Source organism: Leptopilina boulardi, unplaced genomic scaffold, assembly GCF_019393585.1.
Source record: "Leptopilina boulardi isolate dan_hultmark-lab unplaced genomic scaffold, ZJU_Lbou_2.1 LbouV2_310, whole genome shotgun sequence".
Taxonomy (NCBI): domain Eukaryota; kingdom Metazoa; phylum Arthropoda; class Insecta; order Hymenoptera; family Figitidae; genus Leptopilina; species Leptopilina boulardi.
The window spans coordinates 1,601,030-1,620,347 of record NW_026137875.1 but is presented as its reverse complement, the minus strand read 5'-3'; the positions used below and the strand labels follow the sequence as shown (position 1 = coordinate 1,620,347).

Below are 19,318 nucleotides of genomic sequence, written 5' to 3'. Positions count from 1 at the left end.
TAAGGTTAAGTTCACTTGTCTGTCACTTGTTCATGATCATAGTCTCAGAGTGCAGTCGCTTGTGCTTTCTTGATTTTTAAAGCAGAGAGACTGCACCCTGAGATAAGAAAATAAACTACCAATTCGTGTATCACTTGTAGAAAGAAATAACAGGGAATACCCGCCAAAATTTATGCTAGTGAAAATAGTTTCATTATTAATTCATGTGATTATTTTTTTCTTTCAATAAATAATTTTTTTATTTGTTACGTAACACTATACTTCGACCCCCCTCCCCCATCGTAACAAGACCATAACAGTTTCTGGTAACCCCCCCCCCTCCCCCCTTGAGCGTTACGTAATATATGGACGGCCCATAGGTAAAAAAATATTTCACACCATGTTTTCATAATTAATTAAAACTTAAAATAATCCTAAAATTTACTTGGTTAACTTTCATTTCACGAATTGTTTCGATAAGATAATTTTTGCTTGGCGTAACTTTTTGCATCGAAGATGTCTTTGTTGAGTAGGTTTTCACGTGGAATTACCCATATATATATATGGGACGTTTCACGTCAACCGGCCCAAAGTTATGTCCAAAATTCTATGCAATAAAAATAAACATGTAATACATGAAAATACTCGTAAACTCATCCCCTTTCAATTGCAAAGTGGCAGAATTGAAAATTCAAAATGGCGTCCTTACTATGTCAAGTGGAAGCGGCTAACTTCAGAAATAAGAAAATATATTTATTAATTTCTTTTAGAAAATTATGCAAAAATTTTAGGTCACCACATATTTTAATGTTTTCGAGGTCGCTGATTACGAATCTGAAGTCAGTTTTTCAAAATTCAAAATGGCGGATCCAATATGGCGGCTTATTTTTTTAAAATAATTGAATTTGCTTGAAACTTGTTACTCAGGGGTTTTCGAGGTGGCTGATTACGAATCTGAAGTCAGTTTTTCAAAATTCAAAATGGCGGATCCAATATGGCGGATTATTTTTTAAAAATTAATTGAATTTGTTTGCAACTTGTTACTCGGGGATTTTTGAGGTCACTGATTACGAATCTGAAGTCAGTTTTTCAAAATTTAAAATGGCGGATCCAATATGGCGGATTATTTTTTAAAAATGCATTGAATTTGATTGAAACTTGTTACTCGGGGATTTTTGAGGTCACTGATTACGAATCTGAAGTCAGTTTTTCAAAATTTAAAATGGCGGATCCAATATGGCGGATTATTTTTTAAAAATGCATTGAATTTGATTGAAACTTGTTACTCGGGGGTTTCCGAGGTCGCTGATTACGAATCTGAAGTCAGTTTTTCAAAATTAAAAATGTCGGATCCAATATGGCGGATTTTTTTTTAAAAATTCATTGAATTTGATTGAAACTTGTTACTCGGGGGTTTCCGAGGTCGCTGATTACGAATCTGAAGTCAGTTTTTCAAAATTCAAAATGGCAAATCCAATATAATTACTTTGTGGCCTTTAAAAAGGACGATTGTTATAATTATGAACTGTAAGAATGTGGTAGCCTTAAAAAAGGCTGATTGTTGTAATTTTTAAACCATAATTTTTTGGTGGCCTTAAAAAAGGCCGTTTGAATTAAATTTACAAAATACATCCAAACCAATGTAATTATATTTTAATATTGCATAACTGCAATAGGATGAGGTGCATTATTTGATTATTCGTTTTCTTCCTTTCGATTTATACAGTTTCTTTGACTCGCAACAAGGTGAATAATTTTATCTACAAATATTGTACCTAATATCCTTCTAAATCATAGCAGAGAGTAAAGAAAAATTAAGGAAAAGTTGTGTTTGAGGAAGACCTCAGGCATCTCAGAACGCTAGGACTTCAGATTCATAATCAACGACCTCCAAAACTCCCAAGTAAAAAGTTTCAAGCAAATTCAATCAATTTTTAAAAATTCGTCTGTCATATTAAATCCGCCATTCTGAATTTTGAAAAACTGACTTCAGATTCGTAATCAGCGACCTCGAAAACCTCCAAGTAACAAGTTTCAAGCAAATTCAATGATTTTTTAAAAAATTCGTCCGCCATATTGGATCCGCCATTTTTAATTTTGAAAAACTGACTTCAGATTGGTAATGAGCGACCTCGAAAATCCCTGAGTAACAAGTTTCAAGCAAATTCAATAAATTTTTAAAAAATAATCCGCCATATTGGATCCGCCATTTTGAATTTTGAAAAACTGACTTCAGATTCGTAATCAGCGACCCCAAAAACATTAAAATATGTCGTGACCTAAAATTTTTGCATAATTTTTTAAAAGAAATTAATAAACATAATTACTTATTTCTGAAGTTAGCCGCTTCCACTTGACATAGTAAGGACGCCATGTTGAATTTTCAATTCTGCCACTTTGCAATTGAAAGGAGATGAGTTTACGAGTATTTTCATCTATTACATGTTTATTTTTATTGCATAGAATTTTGGACATAGCTTTGGGCCGGTTGACGTGAAACGTCCCATATATATATATATATATATATATATATATATATATATGTGTGTTTAAATATAAAATGTTTTATAAAAATAGAAAGTTATTTTAATAGTTTATAAAGAAAAAATTCATTTTCTATTCTGATTTTAATCCGATAAAATGATACATTTATGAGTGTTTCAAATATTTAAGTAATAATGTAGGTAGCAACGTAGATCACATTAGAGAGGAAATTATATATTTAAGTGATTACAGTAGGAAAGCATCTCTTTGAGAAATATTATTGCATTTCAAGGTCTACAGTCAGCAATATTAAATTATTTTTTGCGCGTACTCTCTGGCGAACTTGCAATAATAGAATTAAACGACAATGGAAGTATCATACTATTCCTTTACATTATAAACGTAGTCAACTATATATTCTCCATTTGTTGAAACATAGTTTCTATTCATGTTCCTTCGCTGTCATAGATTTGCATTCATGTCTAAAAAAAAAACTTATAGTGTGTCATCAGAATTATATAAACTTATTATGCAAAAATAGATTTTTTTTGAATGGAAGTTACTTTTTAAAAATTCTAAACTAAATTATTTTATTTTTTATATACCTACATTTTTTTATGATTTTTTTGATTTGATGATAATAATAATAATTTTTGTTATATTGTCGTATTTATATTTTTATTGAATAATTACTTTTTTGGATAACTTTCAATTATAGTTAAAGGCCTGAGCAGAATAGAAATGTAACCGGAATCGTAATCGTAAACGCAACCTGAAGAATGAGTTAGAGAAGGATAAATAGATTGTTTGTCCTTCTCATACTTTTGGTTGCGTTTGCGATTACAATTCCAGTTACGTTTCTATTCTTTTCAGGCCTTAAGAAAGAACCCTACCTGCATAGTTAATCAAAACAATAACCATTTAAGTTTTCATTTGAACCAATCAGTACTAACGCAACGCTTGGCAACATTGTATTTGTTTCTCCTCCGTTTAGGCCTGAGCAGAATAGAAACGTAACCGGAATCGTAATCGCAAACGCAACCGGAAGAATGAGTTAGAGAACGATAGACATATTGTTTGTCCTTCTCTAACTCATTCTTCCGGTTGCGTTTGCGATTACGATTCCGGTTACGTTTCTATTCTGCGTTGGCCTTTTTGCTTTGTGTCGTCTGCAAATGTTTTGATTATTATAGGCCTGAGCAGAATAGAAACGTAACCGGAATCGTAATCGCAAACGCAACCGGAACTTACTTCTCTAACTTATTCTTCCGGTTGCGTTTACGATTACGATTGCGGTAACGTTTCTATTCTACTCAGGCCTTATATCGGAATTAAATTTATTAGAAGAAAATTCTGTGAAACCATCAAAAAATTATTATTGAAAGGGTTAAGAAATTAGCCAAAAAATTTATGAGAACCGCTGTAGACTACAGAAGGTGGGAAAAAACCTTCATGGTTTTTATGGAATTAGAAATAATGAAGAATCTAACCTCAAAAATGAAAACAGTGGACTGAATGAAGGCAGACGAATAATTCATCTTAAAACCTTATCGAAATAATTTTTCTATACAAAATAATTAATTTTAAGTCTCATACGTGAGGTCTAATCATTTTTTTTTTTTGAAAATATTTAGGCACGCATGATTATGTTCTAAAAATCATTAGTTAGTAGATTAATTAAAATTTTATGAATAATTTTTGATTGGTTGATTTTAAAAATTGCGCCGAAATCTTTCTGTCGTTTGTTATTGTTTGGTCAATTATAATTTACTGCCGTGTTTTCTAAAAACTTAGGTAACTGCAAAAAAATCGAAAAATGAGTTTTTTATATCGTTGGAATCGTGGAAAAAAGATACACCTGTTAATGCAAATTATTTTTAAAAATTGTTAATATTATTAATAATAATTTTTGCATAAATAATTGAAAATACCGGTAACTGCAAAAATTGATGAGTGATAATTTGAGAAACTTAGGTAACTGCTATAAAAACTTGGGTGTCTTTGGGTGTTGTGACGTATTTTGTAGGTCGTGATTTGAAGAACTTAGGTAACTGCACCAGTGCCTAAGTTTCTCAAAACACGGACCTCATTTTTCGAGCCCTCGTCGCATGGAAAACTTAGGTAACTACAGAGTGCTATAAGAGCACTGTAGTTACCTAAGTTTTCTATGCGACGAGGCCTCGAAAAAGGAGATCCGTGTTTTGAAGGACCAAGTAACTGCAAAATCTTATACATTTCTTTAAAATTACAATGTTTTTTGTGCAATTAATAATTTATAATGACAATAAATAATGAAATAAAAAACTCCAATACTATATATATATATATATTTATATATATATATATATAATTATACCTAAATAATAATTTATCAATTATTGAAAAATTAAGTATTAATTTTAATAAATAACATAAAAGCATTAATAAATTAAGAAAATGAAGTTCAGTAATATGTTTATTTCATGATTAATATATAATTAATTTAGTTCAATTATTTAAAAAATTAAAATCGTTTTTAATTATTTAAATAAACGTTAATAAAGCAGCGAACTGCATTACCTACAATAATTTGACTTTAATATTGTAAAATTAAAATAAATTCAATCATTTAGTTTAATATTTGTAAAAAACAATAATTATAATGATAACTTTCGCATCTTATTAAATAATTACACTTTATTATTTATTTTTATATTATTTTTTTTATTTTATTTAATATAATTATTTAATATATTTTTACTATTTTTTAATTTTTTTTATGTATTTTATTTTATTTTATATTATTATTTAATATATTCTGAGTTAATACAATATTTGACTCTAATATTGTATAATTAAAATAAATTTAACCATAAAATTAAATATTTGTAAAAAACAATAATTATAGTGACAACTTTCGCAGCTTATTAAATAATTATAGTTTATTATTTAATATATTTTTACTATTTTTTGCCCAGAAAGATGAAAATTCTTATATATTCCCTGCAGTTACCTAAGTTTTCTGTGCGACGAGAGGCCTAATACGGGCGCTCGTAGCACGAGGGACCAAGTAACTACCAGTTACCTAAGTTTCTCGTGCGACGACCCTCGAATCAGCATACCGGTAACTACATTTTTAATAATTTATTGAATGTTTAAACAAATACAACATTTATTTTTACATAATTAAAAAGAATAAATTTAGACAAATCGAAGGAACAAAACGGCATTTAAAAATTTTAATTAGGCTTTGCGGTACATATCAATGAAGTTTAAACAGTTTTTCGCGTTTTTCTCGAAATCTTTCATTCTGCAGTTACCTAAGTTTTTAGAAAACACGGCAGTAATTTAATTTTTGTTAAATTGTAAAAAAAAAAATTTTCAATAATATCAATAACTAAATATTGTACGCTACGCGGAGAATCACCTATATATAGATCATTGTAAATAATAATAATTGCTACCTTTGATATTTATGACAAGCATATATGTATATATTTAGATCGAAAATTTTGTCTTGTTATAAAGTTATATAGATGTGACCTTTTGTAATTTCGAGAAATAGATATGGTCACAAAGGAATTCCTACTCGAGGTTTGTGTGCGCTTACTAAAATGATTGTGAATCCTGAACAGAGATCATAATGGAGAATTGCAATCTCCGTTTTAGGCATTCAAAACCATTATTCCATTAATTTGCATTTCATACATAGTAGATGACTATCAAAATTGAATTTTTTTTTATGAAAGCCTCTGTCTCTCTTTCTGATACGCAAAACTTGAAAAATTTGAATACATATTTTTTTTATAATACTTTCTCAAATTAAATTTTTCCATACATTTTTCTTTTATTTTTGAATTTAAAAATTTTATTTATACTGAGAAAAGTATGCTATCAATAATTATTATTGATCCAAAAGCATATAAGCTTTAGAATTTGTAAAATATGTTATAAATTCTATAGCATATGATTTTGAAAGAATATTTTTTTAATACTTTAGGCAGAAATGTTGTTTATTCAATAGCATATTTTTTTAGTGTTAATAAGAGATATCAAAAAAAAAGTTAGTAGTATATATGAAAACTTTAATTTTTATAGCTACAATTTTGGGACGAATATGTTCTAAAATCAACTTGTTAGAATTTTCATTATTGACTGAATTTATTTAATTTATTTACCTAGAATTTATATTTAGTCTAATCTTTTATTTTTTTAAATTATTATTTGACAGAAATTTCATTTAATCGAATTTTTCTATTACAAAATTCATGAAACGTCGAATTTTTATTTTGCAGAATTTTCATTTATCCAAACATATATCAGGCAAAAAAATAAATTGGTGAACATAAATTTCCGATAAAAATTATTTGATAAAATTTTCATTTTAAAGAATTTTATTAATATTTATTTTTTAGACGAATTATTATTTTTTGAGTAAGCATTTAACAGAATTTAATTTCAAACCAATTTGTTCTTAACAAAATTTTTAGGTGCCAAATTTCTTTTTATCGATTTTTTTTATTGAAAAAGCTTTAATTTAACCGAATTTCAATTTAGTAAAATTCCTATTTAACAGAATTTTAAGTAATTCGATGTTTTAAATGCTAAAATTTCCAATTTACTGAATCTTTATTTTGTCCGAAATTGCAAATGGCCGAACAAACAATCGACAGAAGAATTTCGGCGCGAATTTTAAAATTAACTAATGAGAAATTGTCAAGAAAATTGTGATTGGTTAATTAGTTAATTTTAAAATTTGCTCCGAAATCTTTTTGTCGATTGTTTGTTCTGTCATTTGCAGTTTCGGACAAATGAGAAAATTTGGCATTTTAAGTATTCTGTAAAATGTAAATTCGAACAAATGAAAATTCGGTTAAAAAAGAATTCTAAATTATGGAATATTCTTTCAAATAAAAATTCTAATAAATAAAATTTTGAGCTATATGTGTTTCACAATTTTTCTATCTTTTAATTTGGTGCACTTCGATTTTATTATGAGCTACGATGATTTTACGCAAATTTTTTTTTTGATTGTAAAAAAAAAACGCGGGGCGTTACCAATTAATATATGAAATTAATGATGTAGTAAAAAATCTATTAAAATCACATTTTTATTGTTTAACTTAAATTAGGTGGAAAATTGAACGAAAAAATTTACGAATGACATTTCTGCTTAAAACTAAAAAAATAAGAAGAAAACAAGTGATTTCAAATTAATAACAATTTTATTTATTTATTTATTTAATAATTACAAGTTCCCATGTAGTTAATTATAGCCTTCTATAAGGAACTACTGATATCCTAATCGATATAAAAGTATTTTTTAAAATATAGGTACAAATAAGAAATCATTAGTTCGAATTTTATTTCTAGATACATAATTAGTAATAATTATATAGTTTGTAGCTATATATCTATGAAAGTTTCTTTGTATTATTAAATACATAATAGTTTTTCGGATTAATATATGCACTATTAATAAATATATATATATATATATATATATATATATATAATTAATAATTATATTTAAGGAGAAATGTGCCATAACAAAAAGTAATGATTTTTTGATGCTTTTGAAATATGTTAAATTTCGTTGGTGGACATTTTTCCCAATCCATTTTTCTCAACAGTTGAATTTCCCAACCTATTATTTTACCAACGAACATGTTTTCCAAGATATTTTTTTCCCAACAAACCTTTTTTCCAATGTTTTTTTATTAGTCGCCGACTTCATATTAAACAAGATTGTCAGTTTTGTTAAAGATTGTGGATGTGTCAAAATTTTCTAGTATATTTACATTTATGTTTTGAAGTATTTTTAAATATTCCTGTCAAATTAACAAGTTAAACTTTATAATAGCAGAGTTCTACAGAAAATGTCAAGAACAAACAATTTAGCAGAAGGGTGGCACAATAGGTTCCACGTTGTTGTTGGTAGAAACCATCCAAGCGTTTACGCATTTTTTGTGGAACTTCAAAAAGAACAAGGAGACACTGAATCGATGATTAGGCAATTAGAGCTAGGGCAAAAAATAAAAAAAAGCACAAGTCACCTACGAGTCAAAGCCGAAAAACAATTGCTTACAATTGTTCAGAAATATTCTAAATATGTTGAAACTAACGAAACGCTGAAATATCTAAAAACTGTCGGTTACTATGTACACTTCTAAATTTCCAGTAACGATATTGATATCTCCTCAAAATTTCTCCTCAAAGTCCCTACAATGTGATTCCATAATAAATATACTTTAACCAAATTTTGAACTCGATGCATTAATGGGGAAAATTTTTGAATTATTGTTAATTTGTATATTTTAACTATTATTATAACTATAATTTAACTATATTTAACTATTGGGAAAAATGTCCACCAATCGTTAAATTTGAATTAATTTTACGTAATTTTGTAAAGTTTAAACAATTTTCACCGTCTAGTTTTGAAAATATTTGCAATTAAATTAACATTGTGTCTTATATGGAGTTAACCTCTTCAAATCTATAAATTTAGTTTTTTTCAACTCCAAAATAATGTAAAAATTTTTTAAATGAGACTTCACCGTTGATTAATATATGAAAAAATTTTTTAAAGTAAACTATAAATAAATATTTGAGCAAAACTTCCATGAAACATGGCAACCTTGCATTTTTTTTTTTTAATTAAACGTAATTTGTGACGAAATTTAAAAACTGCTACACAAAAGCTTTAAATAAATTAATTTCTGACGCGATGTTTGTTTATCTGATGTCATCCGTGACAGTAAAACATATATACAAAGCTGAAGTACGCAACGTTTATGATAAACGATTTTTAAAGAAATAATTTTTTAAAATGAAAAATTCTATAATTTTTTGCCTAAAAAATATTTCTTATCGTTTTCATTAATCAACAAATTATAAAAAAAAAATATTTTTTAAGGTAAAAAATTATAAAATTTTTCATTTTAAAGAACTATTTCTTTAAAAATCGTTTATCATAAACGTTGCGTACTTAATGTATTTTGATAAAGATTTTACTTTTAGTTATTCTTAGTAATAGTGTGTTTCACAGATTAGCTAGTTAAAAATAAAATAAATATAGACTAAATATACAGGGTGTATCATAACCGGGTACTATCAAGAAAATATATAAATCATGGAATATTTCTTTACACGAATAGAAAAAATTTGCTGCAATTTGTTTGCTAATATAGGGAAAGCGAACAAATTTGCTATGGGGTCAAAAAAGTTTGCTGTATCAGTAAATTTTTAAAAATTAAGACTGATATTGTATATCATAACAAACTTTTTCGTTGTCATAGCAAAAAATTTAGCTGTGGTTACTAATTTTGATAGATCCGATAACAAACATCAGTTTGCATCTGTAAGCGCAATTAATTAATGTTTTACTTTCTCGTCCGCCATATTGGATCCCCCATTTTGAATTTTTAGAAACTAACATTGGATTCGTAATCAGTGACCTCGAAAAATCTTGAATAACAAGTTTTAGACGAATTTACTCATTTTTAGTAATTTTGATTCGCTATATTGGATCCGCCATTTTGAGTTTTGAGAATTTTAAAAAACTGATATTTGATTTGTAATCAGGGATTACATTTTTTTTGAATTCTTTAAATCATAATTAAAACTTTAATGAATTAAATTAATCTATTTATATTTTATTGAATAAAATTATTTTTAATTTTAAGTGTGGTTTGTTTACTTCAAAATTAGTTTGCTGATTTTATAAAATTGTTTTAAAATATTTTTTTTGTAAATGCTCGCTTGACTTCAATTTTCGGCACTTAAAAATTAAATAAATGTTAAACTGAATAAAATTAAAAAAAAAAAATTCAGTTTAAATCTATTGATTTTTTTATATATTTATTTTCTTGGTAAATTTCAAGAGAATTTTTGAAAATGTCGAGTCAAGTTTGATATGACCAATGATTTAAGTGAAACATGAATTGTAAATTAGGTTCAGAATCCTTCGCCTTTTCAAATAAAGGAGTTCCTTAATTTGATGGCTTTGACCAAGTTCAAGACTGTATATATATATAGCAGTCTATGTTTATAGAATGAAATCTAGTCCAACTATAAAAGCATTGAATATGCAGTGGACGTAATGTTGTTGTTTCACATCAATGTGACAGTTATCGACAAACACATGACAATGGAGAGCTTTTCAGTTTTCACGTTATACGCGAGTTATGTCGACATTTCCATTGCATGAGTCAACAGAGAACGTTCAAAGTCGAGCATAACAAAAATTCCCCTTTTTTTTCTCTGTCTCTCTTCCAACTTTATACATATCCACCAGAAAGTAGTGTGCAGATAACTTTGAGCTTCGAGCTTTTTGTTATTTCAGTATATAACATATATATGTATATATAGAGAGAAAGAGAATATGAATATCTAGTCCATCTTTTATATGATGTGATAATGCAGATATATATCTAAGAGAAAGGCAAAATTTCATGGTTTATGCTGTTTTAACGGATTTGCTTATATAATTCACTATTTAAATGCATTGATGGTTATGAATTGTAAATTGAATTTACCATTAAATTTTGTTTAGCTGATTTATTTTTTTAAGTATAAAATCAATCGACTTAACCAATTATATATATATTTTTTTTTGGTTTTTTACAAATAAAATCCTTACAATTTCCATTTAACAAACTTTATGTCTAGCAAAGTTATATGAATTTCCCACAAAAATTATTAATTAGAATTTTTATTTTAATGAATTTTTTTTAGAAATAATTATTTTGAGACAAATTTTCATTTTTCAAATTAGCATTTGTCAGAATTTCTTTTTTTTTTGTACGAATTTTCACTTAACAAAATTTTTAACTACCGAATTTTTGTTTAACAGAATTTTTATTTTACAGTCATTTTCTTTACATGACTTTTTATTTACAAGAATTTTAATTTAATCGAATTTTAATTTAACAGAATTGAGAATTCTTATTCAATCAAATTTTATGTGATTCGAATTTTTAAATGACAGAAATTCCAATTCACTGAATTTTTAATTAATGGATTTGTTAAGACGCCAAATTTTCATTTGTCCAAAATTACAAATGGCCGAACAAATTTTAAAAATTGCGCCAAAATCTTTCTGTCGATTCTTTGTTCGGTCATTTGTAATTTCGGACAAATGAAAATTCGGTATCTTAAAAATTCTATCAATATTAAAAATTCGCGTATACCTACAAATAAAAATTTGGATTATTAAAATTTTTTTTTATAGAATTTCAATTTCTTTGAATATTCACTTAACAATAATTTTATTAACTGAATTTTTATTTAAGAAAATTGTTACTTAACAAGAATTTTATTCAAGAAAATGTTTATTTCAACTAATTTTCATTCAACAGCATTGTAATTTAACAGAAATTCTACTTAGCTGAATTTTTAAGTGAGAAAATTTCTATTTCACCAAAATTCCATTTGACCGAACCTTAACTTGTCCGCAACAATATTCATCGACAGTTTTAAAATTAATCAATCCCAATTTTCTTGATAATTTTTGAATGATGAATTTTAAAACTTCTCCTAAAATGTTTCGGACAAGTTAAGGTTCAAATGGAATTTCGATAAAATAAAAATTCTCTCGTTTAAAAATTTAGCTAAGTAGAATTTCTGTTAAATGACAAATTTCATTAGGGTAAGTCTGGGGGAGTTGGCCATAGTTTTTTTAAAGGCCTGTAAAAATAAGAAGAAAGTGATTTATGTATTAACTTTTATTGCTAATTAAACATTGAACATTTAACTTACAAATAATAATAGAAATGATACATTTTTTAAATGTAAACAATCTTAAAATTAATATTTTTTAAAAAACACGTTTGGCCATCTCTCCCGGAATGTACGGGGGAGATGGCCATAGGCGTACGGGAGAGATGGCCAATATTTTAAAATCATTCTTTGGCTTTCCGCTTTATCAGAATTCTTAATTTAAAGTGATTAATGTCTTCTTTTCTTCTTCTGACCACATTTCGAACATTTATCATTAAATTCAGTGCAATTTTCATAAAGCCAAAGGTGACAATCATTGCACTGAATCCAGTCTTCGATAAGAGCTCTCTATTTGTCTGTCTCACCAACACAACAAGTCTACAAGGTATTTTTTTGAGATATCAGAGTATTTTCCAATTTATTTTTGTGTCTTGAACATGATCCCGGGTTACGAAATTGCGTATCACGTCAGGATTTTGAGTAAAGTGGGGGTAAAGTCTCCAAAACCCGTGTTTTTGAGGGTTTTCAGTATTTTTTTTCTCCTTAACCTGACGTGATAGAGACTTCTATACAGGCTTAAATTAAAGCTTATATCTTACACTTTAAGACTCATATGCGCAAGGAAAAAAAATAGGTTTAAGTCACCTAAAAAGACTTTTGGAGTATTTACCCTCATTTTTTTTCAAAATTTCAAATATTTTTAATCCTGCGTAAATGATTCTTAAAGTGTGCGATCTAAGCTTTAATTTAAGCATATATAGAAGTGTCTAGCACGTCTGGTTAAGGAATAAAACAATAATGAAAACCCTCAAAAACACTGTTTTTGGAGACTTTACCTCTACTTTATTCAAAATCCTGATGTGATACGCAATTTTGGAACCCGGAATCGGGTTCAGCACACAAAAATACATTGGAAACCACTCCGCTATATATATAAAAAAGTGTTATTTTGTAGACCTGTGTTATGATTGTTTATAAACGTTTTTAAGATTTAATTAGACAATAGTGATTATTTTATTTGATCATATTTAAATTTGAAAATCTTTGTTGGAGCGTCTTGTTGTAATATATGTTATAAAAAATGTCATTTGCCACAGAATTAATGTTTTTTTTAGCAAACACACGAATCTCAAGGTAGCCAATAACTTAAACAGTATGGCCATCTCACCTCGAAAAAACATGGCCATCTCTCCTAATGTCAGGAGACAAATTGACACAATTAAAATATAAATAAATAAATAAAATTTTTGAATAAATATAAAGTTATGACAAAGCTTGGGTCATGTACTTTACAAAAAAAAAAAAATGAAATTCAAAATTATTCTATAAAATAACATAACACCAGTGAGAAACGTAAACTCATCACTTTTTTCCGAACTAGTCAAAATAACAAATCAGATTTTTACATACTTTTTCAATATTTTTCGTCAAGTTTTTTCTTTTAATTGTGTTTTGCCACAAAACAAAGCGAACTAATCTTTAATAAGCGATACCTAGCAGCAAATTCTATATAAAATATTTAAGGGGACTTTCTGGTTTAGAATTTCAAAAAAATCGAATATTTTTTTTTTGCTTAAAAATGTTCCATAGTATCATAGAATTACTGTCCCAAAACGTTTTTTAAAAAATATGTACAAAAACAAAAGTTATAACAATATTTATGACGGTATGTATTTCAACAACAATCTACAGTTATCTTATTTACATATTTGGTGTTCTTTTTTTATTGATATTAGCTTGAAACATGTTACTCGAGGGTTTTTGGGGTCGCTGATTACGAATTTGATGTCAGTTTTTGAAAATACAAAATGGCGGATCCAATATGGCGGACGAAAAAATAAAAATTCAACCGGATTTGCTTAAAACTTGTTACTCGGGGGTTTTTGGGGTCGCTGATTACGAATTTGATGTCAGTTTTTGAAAATACAAAATGGCGGATCTAATATGGCGGACAAAGATTAAGAAATTAATTAAATTTAGTTGAAAATGGTTACTTGTGGCCTTTTGAGATTGCTAGTTATGAATATAGGCACAAAACATTAACGTTCTAGGAACGTTTTAATTAATTAAAAAAGTTATTTTTTTATTTTGTAGTCCGCCATATTGGATCCGCCATTTTGAATTTTCAAAAACTGACATCAAATTCATAATCAGCGACCCCAAAAACGCCCGAGTAACAAGTTTTAAGCAAATTCGGTTGATTTTTTATTTTTTCGTCCACCATATTGGACCCGCCATTTTGAATATTCAAAAACGGACATCAAATTCGTAATCAGCGACCCCAAAAACCCCCGAGTAGCAAGTTTTAAGCAAATCCGGTTGAATTTTTATTTTTTCGTCCGCCATATTTGATCCGCCATTTTGAATTTTCCAAAACGGACATCAAATTCGTAATCAGCGACCCTAAAAACTGCGGGATACGAAGTTCTGTTGTAATAAAAAGGTGTTTGATATTCATGACTCAATGAACTATGTTATGAAAACTTTGAACGCGTTTTTCTCGAAAACTCATTTTTCAAACTGGTACAGAGCTTTTCTCGAAATCTACCGAACCGATTTTGAAATCCCAAAAATTTTTCAATTCTTTATTTAAAAAACTGGGGCCTAAACCTCTAAAAACTCATATTTCTACCCCCTGTGTTTTTATATGGAGGTAAATTGACCTTTGCGAGTTTTTGAGAAAAATGTACATAAAAAATAAAAAAACCTTTAAAAAAAATCGTTTTTGAGGTTTAGGCCCCAGAATAAATCCTTATGAAGAGATTCCCGTTTGGAACTTGAATTTATGTATTACAGGTTGCCCGGAAACTAACGTAGCAAAAAAAAGGTATCTTTTGGAAGACGCCACCTACATCTATGAAATTGAACTAAATACACTCAAACATATTTTTTAAATTTTCTCTACGCAATGTGCTACAATGTCCAAAAATAGTTTTTACAATTTCTTTAATACTGTTCTTACAATAAAAGTTTTAAAACCTTCCTTTTTTGTCAATTCTAAACCAGAAAGTCCCCTTAAATTGGCCATCTCTCCCGCATGGCCAACTCCCCCGGACTTACCCTAAATAAAAACTGGTTCAAATAAAAATTTTCGTGATTAAAAGTTTTATTAAATATGAATTTTGTTAAATAGAAATTATGTTAATTGTAAAATTTTTGTAAATGAAAATTCGATCATTTCTAATTCGAAACATTCTTTTTAAATTGAAAGAAATTTATTTAAGTTCCTTAAATCTCAAAATTTACCTAAGTTAAAAAAATGTTTAATTTTTCTAAAGAAAACCATAATTATACCAATACTCATTTTTATGGTTTAGCTATATATAAATGAATATTTATTTTTTTTATTCGGAAATTTTTAAAAAAATAAATATTTCGATAGTTACGTCAATTTGACCTCAATATGACAGACCTTTAAAATTGCTTACGTACTTTATCAGATAAAATAAGTAAATAGATATAATATTAACAGTACATTGTAATACTTAAAAAATATTTAAAAAATTTGATTATTGTAGGTAATTGTGTAAATTGACATCATTTAGATTGACGATTTCTCCCTAAGTAAATACAAACACCTTTGAAATATTTTTTAATTTAACTAATATTTTTTTTTCAATACGTCACTTATCAACAAATAATTGTTTAAATTTTTGAAAATTATCTTTTAAGATCATTATATACAATATGTATTGTGTAAGAAAAGCTGCATATGTTGAACATCGATTATGAGTGCGAGGGAGACAGACTAGATGGACAAATAAAAAACCATTTGTGTTAAATATTTGATAGTATGTAACTTAAATTCACATATACAAATATAAATTATGAAATAATATCATTATGATGATACAATTAAATTATTTACGGGTATAAATACATACATATGTAACCGAAAATATTCACAATATAATAATTTCTTTTAAGTGAGAAAAAAAAATAAATCCAAAATGAGTAAATTTTGGTTTCTACTATTATTGTCTACTAATTTTACAATTTTTTTCGTATCCTGTAATTTTGATGATAGTAATTTATCAAATATTGAAAAATTCGAGGTAATATATAACATTTCTAAAAAAAAAATTAATAACAAATTTATTTGCTAATATTTATAACTAATAATCTTTTTTCAAAAAAAAAAAATAGTTACAAACATTTATCATCGATATTGCCGATACAATTAAAAATATCGTCGATGGTGGCTATGACGTATATGAAAATCTAATTAATTATCTTGCCTGCACATACAACGAGAACAAGAACAATGATAATAATATTAATAAATTTGAATTAATTTATAAAATAACATTAAATTCCACATTTAATGTGATAAATTCTCTAAAAATATTTAATGATTCCTTAAATTCTTCATTAAATATTACGGAAAAGGAAATTATCGTAAAAAAAATTGAAATAGAATTTATTCAAATTCAACGTACAGTTATTAATTTACAAAGATATTGTGATATTAAAAGTTTGCCAATAATTGATAAAAAATTTTATAGTATAGAATTAGGAAATTCATTAAAATCCCATATGAAGCAAATAAAAGATGTCACAGACAATGTCACTGAAATTTTAAGAGATAATGATATTAATTTATTTGAAGAATGCAACAATTATTTTAATAATATATCACAAAATGTAAATAAATTAATTCCTACAATGAATGATCTTTATGAAACAAAAACCAGTGAAATATTATCTGTAAGTAAAAAAAAGCTACTGCATTAAAATTTTTCATTTTATATTTTCTATAATAATAATAATTTTCTTTTTCTTTTCAAAATAGATTCATAAAGATTACATGGAAAGAATTGTCAACACCACCAAAAAAATTATTAATAATACAAATATAGTGCTTGATAGACTTTGCAATCATCTTATTTGTAATTTACCAGAAAATAAAAAAATTCATTTAATATCAGAAATTACATTAAATATGTCATCTATTGTGAATAATGCTCTGAAAACATTTAGCTATTCCTTAGATTCAGTGAATATTGATGAACTGAATTATTTGTTAAAAAAAGTGGAAAAAAATTTACTTCAATGTCAAGAATATGTTTATATATTGCCAAAGCTTTGTGATAGAAAGAGTTTATCAATTGATATAAATAATTATAATGTAAAAGTGGCAATATATATTAAAAAACTTATGATTTTAATAATAGGTCATGCGGATCGTATCGGTAATGTTGCAAGAAAAGGAAATTTTGAAAGTCGTCAAGAATTAAAGGCAAGTGTAGATTCTCTTCTTGTTAAAAAATTAAATAAAATTTGGAAAATTGTGAATATTTTATATAAATTCGAAAGAAAAAATGTAACAAAAACACCAGAAGAAACAGGAAAAAAAGCAGCAACTTTATCAGAAGATAAATCAAAAAAGCTAGATGAAAATGAAACAAAATCAACTTTTTTAACACAAGAAAAACCAAGAACACCTAGAGAAACAGAAGTATCATTACCAGGAACAACAGCAGAAACAAAAAATGAAACAGAAAAACTAAATGGAACATTAACAAAACCTATCATAGAAAACAAACCAACAACACTAAATGAAACAGAAGCCAGCGGAAACTTTTTTACCTTTTTTTAATTAATTAATTAATATCTCAAATAGAGGATATTTTTTTTATTTTTATTTAAAAGTACACATTTTAAACTTTATAAAAAATTTTGAATTTTTGAAACATTTTTTACACCATTCGAAAGGGCAGGAAAAAAACTTTCGAAAACATAAAGGTGCAATTTTTTTTTATTCTTATATTGTTATAGTTACGTTATTTATTCTTATAGTTACGACTTTTTAAATAATTCACTGTATATATTTTTGATGTTATATTACTTTAGAAATTTTGCTCTGACAGTTATTTTCAATATTATAGTGCATCAGATAAAAACTGATGAAACCAATGAATAAACACTACTTTTTTTTACTGGAACATTGATATAAAAATGGAACAGCTTAAAAATTTTAATGATGTGAATATTTTTTTGTATACAAAATTTTGATAATAAAACTTTAAAGTCTTTAAAATTTATTTTTAACATGTTTTATACATTTTATTAAAAAATTCTATTTAAAATACATTGTTTGAAATTTGTATGCGTGCTCTCTACAATATAACTAGCAGCAAAAATGGGTTTATTTTTAATATTTATATTATTGGCAAATTATTTTTAATTAACTTTTCATAATTTTTATATTAATTTAATAAAAGAAACCTTTGAAATGATTAATTGACAATCAAGATTCGCAACAGAGAATTGACGCCTATAAAAAAAGAATCCGCGAATATATTTTCTCAAAATATTGTCATTTTTCGACTAAAATTGAATATCTCGAAAAGTTCTTTACCGATTTCGTTCAAACCTTATTTTTTCCGGTAAAGAATGTAAAAAAAAAAATTTCTGTTGGTAAAAATGGGAGAATTCCCAAAGAATTATGAAAATTAGGCTTAAAAAACTGAAAAATTGATGAATTTTTGATTTTTAGCCACGCCTGAAGATTTTACAGTTGAACCTCCCAATTCTGTAACTCGTTTAGCGCTCGGACGGACGCTCGATTAGTAGTCGGGTAGCAGCTAGCGTCAATGACTCCCTCGCTGCTACCCGACTACACAGAAAAAACTTAGTCTCATTTTGATATGCAGCAAAAATGAGTCAATGCTAAACGACATAGACAGTGGCTCCACCAACCTGACTCATTTTTGCTGCATATCAAAATGAGTAGCATACGCTATCATTTTGAGTTCAGGTTTTTTCTGTGTACCAATAGAGCGTCCGACCGAGCGCTTAACGAGTTACAGAATTGGGAGGTTCGCAGTTTCACGGATTTGCATGAAACTTACAAATAACATTAATTAGGTTATAATCTCGATATACATTTCAGGGAATTTCAATATAATTTTAAAAAATGCGTGCAATATAGAAAAAAAAGAATAGTTTTGGTCTAAATATGAAATAGAATTAATAATTATTAAAATAATTAATTGAAATCAATTTTTTGATTAAGAAAAATTTCTATTGTAAGCATATAGTTATATGAAAACTTCGCGTGAATTATTTTTAAGTATAAAATATGAAACGTGCACGGAAAAAAATTTTCTGGCAATTCTTCAACATCGATTTGGAGATTTTACATGTTCCT

General features: G+C 26.9%; 2 protein-coding genes across 5 annotated transcripts in view; both read left to right on the top strand.

Moving 5' to 3' along the window:
* Positions 1-19,318, top strand: part of LOC127283781 (diacylglycerol kinase eta) — a 179,970-nt gene that overhangs the window by 37,704 nt on the left and 122,948 nt on the right. The window lies entirely within an intron of this gene.
* On the top strand, positions 16,081-18,095 carry LOC127283784 (reticulocyte-binding protein 3-like). The gene is made up of 3 exons (XM_051308878.1): positions 16,081-16,220; positions 16,312-16,872; positions 16,958-18,095. The coding sequence occupies exons 1-3, from the start codon at positions 16,116-16,118 to the stop codon at positions 17,762-17,764; spliced, it is 1,473 nt and encodes a 490-aa protein (XP_051164835.1). The 5' UTR covers positions 16,081-16,115; the 3' UTR covers positions 17,765-18,095.